This window comes from Brachyhypopomus gauderio, chromosome 11 (assembly GCF_052324685.1).
Source record: "Brachyhypopomus gauderio isolate BG-103 chromosome 11, BGAUD_0.2, whole genome shotgun sequence".
Taxonomy (NCBI): Eukaryota; Metazoa; Chordata; class Actinopteri; order Gymnotiformes; family Hypopomidae; genus Brachyhypopomus; species Brachyhypopomus gauderio.
In genome coordinates, this window is record NC_135221.1 from 19364861 (window position 1) to 19370860 (window position 6000).

General features: G+C 45.2%; 1 protein-coding gene across 1 annotated transcript in view; it reads left to right on the forward strand.

The window, feature by feature from the left end:
• LOC143527390 (cytosolic carboxypeptidase 4-like) overlaps positions 1-6000 on the forward strand; it is a 42139-nt gene that overhangs the window by 23565 nt on the left and 12574 nt on the right. Inside the window, exon 5 of the mRNA XM_077022579.1 lies at positions 1777-1940. Within this exon, the coding sequence (XP_076878694.1) occupies positions 1777-1940 (164 nt within the window). The remainder of the gene's footprint in view (positions 1-1776; positions 1941-6000) is intronic.

Below are 6000 nucleotides of genomic sequence, written 5' to 3' on the forward strand. Positions count from 1 at the left end.
CAGAAAGCCCAGCTGGTGACAGGATGTGTTGGGTGATGTCTTCTCAGTGCAAACATGGTGAGGAAGGGCTTCTTCTGCAAGTAAACAGCTCAGACCTGGAGTTCTCAGCACCTGTAATCCTCCCAGCTGTAAATTATTGAACAGCCATCTCCTTCACACACACGTCTGACCTTACCAAGCTGCTCCTGTCTCAAGCGTGCTCTATGTCTGTTTGTCTGTCTGTCTGTCTGTCTGTCTGTCTCTCTCTCTCTCTCTCACACACACACACACTCTTTCACTCTCTCTCTCACTCTCTCTCTCTCATTATGCAGCATTTCCTGTGTTGAGCAGACACATTAACCCATGAAATTATTATTATTATTATTATTATTATTATTATTAATAATAATAATAAATAAGTTTCAGTTATACATCTCATCTCTGAAATTCATGGTTGTTTCTTAAAATATTAGAATACAAAAAATAACAAGATATAGCAGCATGCAGACTTTCTCACACACACTGACACACACATTCACACACACAGATACATGCACAAAGCAGTGTCACATAAGCAAAAGTACACACACACACACACACACACACACACACACACACACACACACACACACACACACACACACACACACACACACACACATCATGTGGTAATGAGTGAACCCAGAGAAGTTGTAGGTGCTTTAAAGACTGCATTGACCCTGAATGACCCCACAATGACCCTGAATGACCCGAGCACCTATTCCCTGTCCCCGAGTACACACTGCTATAATGCCATGGCAGTTCGCTTTAGCAGGTTGCTTTTAAGTTATAATTATCATATATAATAATCATATGCAATTATATATTCAAAGGCAATTCTAGGAGTTGAATCACTGGATTTACAAGCCCAGGGTATGTGGTGTTAGAGAACTCATGAGTGTGGAACAGATAGTGGTGATAGGAAACTGTGACAGGAGGGTTATGGGTTTGACTGAAGTGCCCTTGAGCAAGGCACTTAACCCCAACTGCTCCCTGGGTGCCGGGCTAAGGCTGCCCACCACTCACTGTGTGTGTGTGTGTGTGTGTGTGTGTGTGTGTGTGTGTGTGTGTGTGTGTGTGTGTGTGTGTGTGTGTGTGTGTGTTCTCAATGCTCAGATGTGTAAATGCAGAGGACTAATTTTGATTGGGGTGAAAATCACAATTATGGAATGGAAACTTAAACTTGAAACTCACTCTCACACTCATGACATGGCGGTGGTCATCTCAGTGTCTGATGCTCCCACACGTCCAACGGCCCAGCAGGAGTCGCTGCTCGGCCTTGGGCCACGGGGGTGTGGGGCTGTACAGCTCGACTCTTGTGAGATTCAATCTCTTGTGAGAGCTTAAAGAGCTTAAAGTGCTGGATTTCCCATAAAGCTCAGCTCCAGATTGCCATGTGCTGCTGCCCCGAGCTGGTGGTGCCCCTGTCCTGACGGGTCATTCCTGAGTAACGTTTAAGACGAACCTCCGTACAGCTCGCTGTCTGGCATGAATTCCAAATGGACACTCGGTTCTGCAAACAGAGGAACACAAATGGAAATGGGTCTACCAGGCACTTTTAATTAATTTACAATCAACAGCACCCCAGGTAGAAAGATGGATCCCTGGCTGGTAAAAATAAACAGCACAGAACTATCTGTCAAATTTCCAAAAGAATGTGTGTGTGTGTGTGTGTGTGTGTGTGTGTGTGTGTGTGTGTGTGTGTGTGTGTGTGTGTGTGTGTGTGTGTGTGTGCGTGTGTGTGTGATTCCTCTACAGGGCCTCCAGACAGGTACACATGAGCTAGAGGAGATGGGTATGAGGTTCTGCCAGAGTCTGCTAACCCTGAGGAAGAATAATATCCTGTACAGCAGTGAGCTGATAACACACGCTGGCTCCATCCTCGACCTGGACAGTGGCCTGCTGGACCACAACTCCCACAAGTCAGTGCTTCTCTGCATATTTTCTAACCATCTTGTTTTACAGAGCTGATATGTGGAGGTACAGACATGGGTCATGTGCTTTTAAACTGTGGCCCTGAGCTGTAGGCTACAGAGTTGGTTTCTCCTTCTCATCTATCTTTTCAGAATGTCTCACGTCAGGTAGAGCTTTCACAGAACCTGAACTATGTTCATGGTGTTATTGCTCTCATTCTTTCTTTCCCCTCTCCCTTCTTTCTCTTCTCTCTTCCTCCTTCTCTCTCTCTCTCTCTCTCTCTCTTTCTCTCTCTCTCTCTCTCTCCCTTATCTACCCATCCTGAGTCAGAGCTCACTTATCACCTAACATCAGTGGGGAAGCGTCAGGGCCCTCTACACCCCCTCTCAGAGGGCCTAAAATATTCTTAAAACATATTTATAATTATCCAATTTTATTTTATCTACTTACAGTTTTACAATCGACATCTAAACAATTACGGAAATATGAGCAAATAAATTATTCAACCGTGTCTATTCAATCTGTGTTTGAAGGTGAGGGGTTAAGTGGAAGCCTGTGAGCCTGTGTCTCCCCCTATCAGGACTGTGATGCCCGCTGTTCATTTACAGAGGGCCTGGCAGTTATAATTCAACGCAATACCAGTTTCAAATGACAGTAAAATTGACCAATCATATCTTCCCTCTTAGTGGGCGGGCTTAACTGTATGATCATTTCCGCCCGCTGTGGCGACACTAGCTGTCGTTAGCCTACCGCCGCTAGCTAGTTTCGATTCAGTTCTTTGACGTCCTCATTTACATATTCCGCTTCCGAGAACCATTATGTTTGGAAACTTATTTTGCTTAACAAGTTATCTAGTACAAATGTTATTGTTTATTGCGTTTCTAAAGCTATACTGTCGTCTCGGTTTTTTCTTTATTCTTTATTGCATTTTATTAGGAGAGGACCCAGGTTTAATGGTCACGGTTCGCTACTGCCTAACATCTAGATTTTTAGCAGGACAAAGAACACTGACACTATAATGTTGATTTTTAAGAACTCCAGTTAAAGCGTCTTGTTTGCGTTGAGTGGTTCCCTCTGGGAGGTGTGGTTTTCTGCTGGGATCAGTTCACCACTCACCCGCCTTAATCCAACGTCTCTGTCCTCTTCCCTCCTTAATGAGTCCAGTGTCTCTGTCCTCTTCCCTCCTTAATCAGTCCAGTGTCTCTGTCCTCTTCCCTCCTTAATCAGTCCAGTGTCTCTGTCCTCGTCCCTCCTTAATCAGACCAGTGTCTCTGTCCTCGTCCCTCCTTAATCAGTCCAGTGTCTCTGTCCTCATCCCTCCTTAATCAGTCCAGTGTCCCTATCCTTGTCCCTCCTTCAGGATCTCATGTCGTTTGGCTCTTTTTAAGATCGGCAGCCAGCCAGTCTACTCTGCCTGGGAGCCCTGTGTACTGCACTACTGTGCTGTGCTGTCCTTTGGGAGGTGAAGGTGCTCTGGGTTTGGAAGGTCACAGTGTTCTGGGTTTGGGAGGTCAAGGTGCTCTGGGTTTGAGAGGTGATGGTGTTCTGGGTTTGGGAGGTGGTGGTGCTCTGGGTTTGGGAGGTCACGGTGTTCTGGGTTTGGGAGGTCACGGTGTTGTCACGGTGTTCTGGGTTTTGGAGGTCACGGTGTTCTGGGTTTTGGAGGTCACGGTGCTCTGGGTTTGGGAGGTGATGGTGTTCTGGGTTTGGGAGGTGATGGTGCTCTGGGTTTGGGAGGTGATGGTGTTCTGGGTTTGGGAGGTCACGGTGTTCTGGGTTTGGGAGGTCACAGTGTTCTGGGTTTTGGAGGTGATGGTGCTCTGTTGTGTGGACGTGTGGATAGAGACTGAGGAGCATGGAAAAGGCCCTCAGACTCCATACAGGAAAGAGTAGGAATAAGAAGTATTTGGAGCAGATATCGGGAACTTGTCATCTATGGTTTCGATGTTTCAGGTTGATTTCCTATACTGCACACTGTTTTCTATACTCCACACTCTCTCCTGTACCCCACACTCTCCTATACTCCACACTCAACACTATAATCCACACACTCTCCTGTACTCCAAGTTCTCTCCTATACTCCACACTCTATAATCCACACTCTTTCCTATACTCCATACTCAATACTCCACACTCGCTACTATATTCCACACTCTCTCCTATACTTTGCAAATACTGTGTTTGTGTGCATGTGTGTTTGTGTGCGTGTGTTGTGTACTCTCCTATACTCCACACTCTCTCCTATACTCCACACACTCTCCTATACAGCACACTCTCTCCTATACTTTGCAAATACTGTGTTTGTGTGCATGTGTGTTTGTGTGCATGTGTGTTTGTGTGCGTGTGTTTGTGTGCGTGTGTTTGTGTGTGTGTGTGTGTGTGTGTGTGTGTGTGTGTGTGTGTGTGTGTGTGTGCGTGTGTGTGTGTGTGTGTGTGTGTGTGCGTGCGTGCGTGCGTGTGTGTGTGTGCGTGTGTGTGTGTGTGTGTGTGTGCGTGTGTGTGTGTGTGTGTGTGTGTGTGTGTGTGTGTGTGTGTGTGTGTGTGTGTGTGTGTGCGTGTGTGTGTGTGTGTGTGTGTGTGTGTGTGTGTGTGTGTGTGTGTGTGGAGGAGTCTCGGCTGGCCTTTAGCATCCCTTCATTGTCCCTTTCTACAAATCGACCTGAGGGATCTGGCTGCTGTGAAGCCACGCGAGCAGAAAGCACCCAGGCTGCATTAACTTCTTAATCCACTCTGAAGTGAATGCTGGCCCACATGGAGCACTGCAAGGTCGTGCCTGACAGCCAACTCCCTTGGTCCTAATTTGTCTTTCCACCTGAAGAGGTCATTACCCAGGGAAACGGAGCTAGGCTCGGGGACAGCCATGTGCAGAGGTGCTGTTGATCTTGTCCTAAAGCCTAAACACTGTGGCATCATGCATTTCCAGATGTTATTTTAATAAGCTCTAATTAACCAAAATATCTGTTACAGAAAATGTTAATATCTTTATTGTTCTCTCTCTAATCCGTGATTTACCCTGGTGATTTACCCTGACAATAACAGCACCTTACACATTAGGGAGATGTAAGTGAAGGACAGGCCACTAACGAGTCATCAGGCCACTAACGAGTCATCAGGTCACTAACTGATGCACTTCAGGCTGCACGTCAAAGCTGCCTAATGCCCTACTGTTCTAATGCCCTACTGTTCTAATGTCACACTGTTCTAATGCCCTACTGTTCTAATGCCCTACTGTTCTAATGCCACACTGTTCTAATGCCCTACTGTTCTAATGCCACACTGTTCTGATTTCATAGTACATATATTATCTCCATTTGTGCATTTGGTGGACAGAATTAAATAACAAGGGTGAAGCAGTACAGTAGGTGGTGTGGTGTTTAAACTCCACACTGCTGGTGAAGGAGTGGTACAGCAATACAGTGGTGCTGTGGTACTGTTTAAACTATTTGGCCTTAATGGCGCTTGCTCTCATCACAACATGCCGTTTCCTTCATTTCAAATAAATAAAGTTCTGTACACTTCAAACATGACCCCTCATATATATCTTCCAATTACTAACTAAATAAGGAAAAGGCCTTCTGCTGTGACAATTTACCATGAATCAATAAGTTGTGTCAAATTTAAGCAATTGTAATCACTTAAATAATAATCAAATCACAATTATGTAAATATGTATATTATTCTCATCACTCAGAATAACAATAATAACACTTTGAATGTCATATACTGTGGGATGGCAACTTATGCCCCTTTCATCCTTTAAATCTAAACAGACTGTACTGTGCCTTTAAGGCATATCTAGTGTAAATGAGCTCTGTTCTGATTGGCCCTGTGTTGCACTCTGACTTCTGAGAACTGCAGTGCAAGTGGATGCAGAAGACGGCTGAGATTCCAAACATGAACTGTTTGGGGAACAGTGAACCGTGTGTTATGAAACATTAATAATGTACATATTCCAACATTCTTGATTTCAGTAAAGTGACATCCTAAACACACGGCTGCTGGGCATCTTAAACAGATGGCTGGTGGGCATCTTAAACACACGGCTGCTGGGCATCTTAAACACATGGC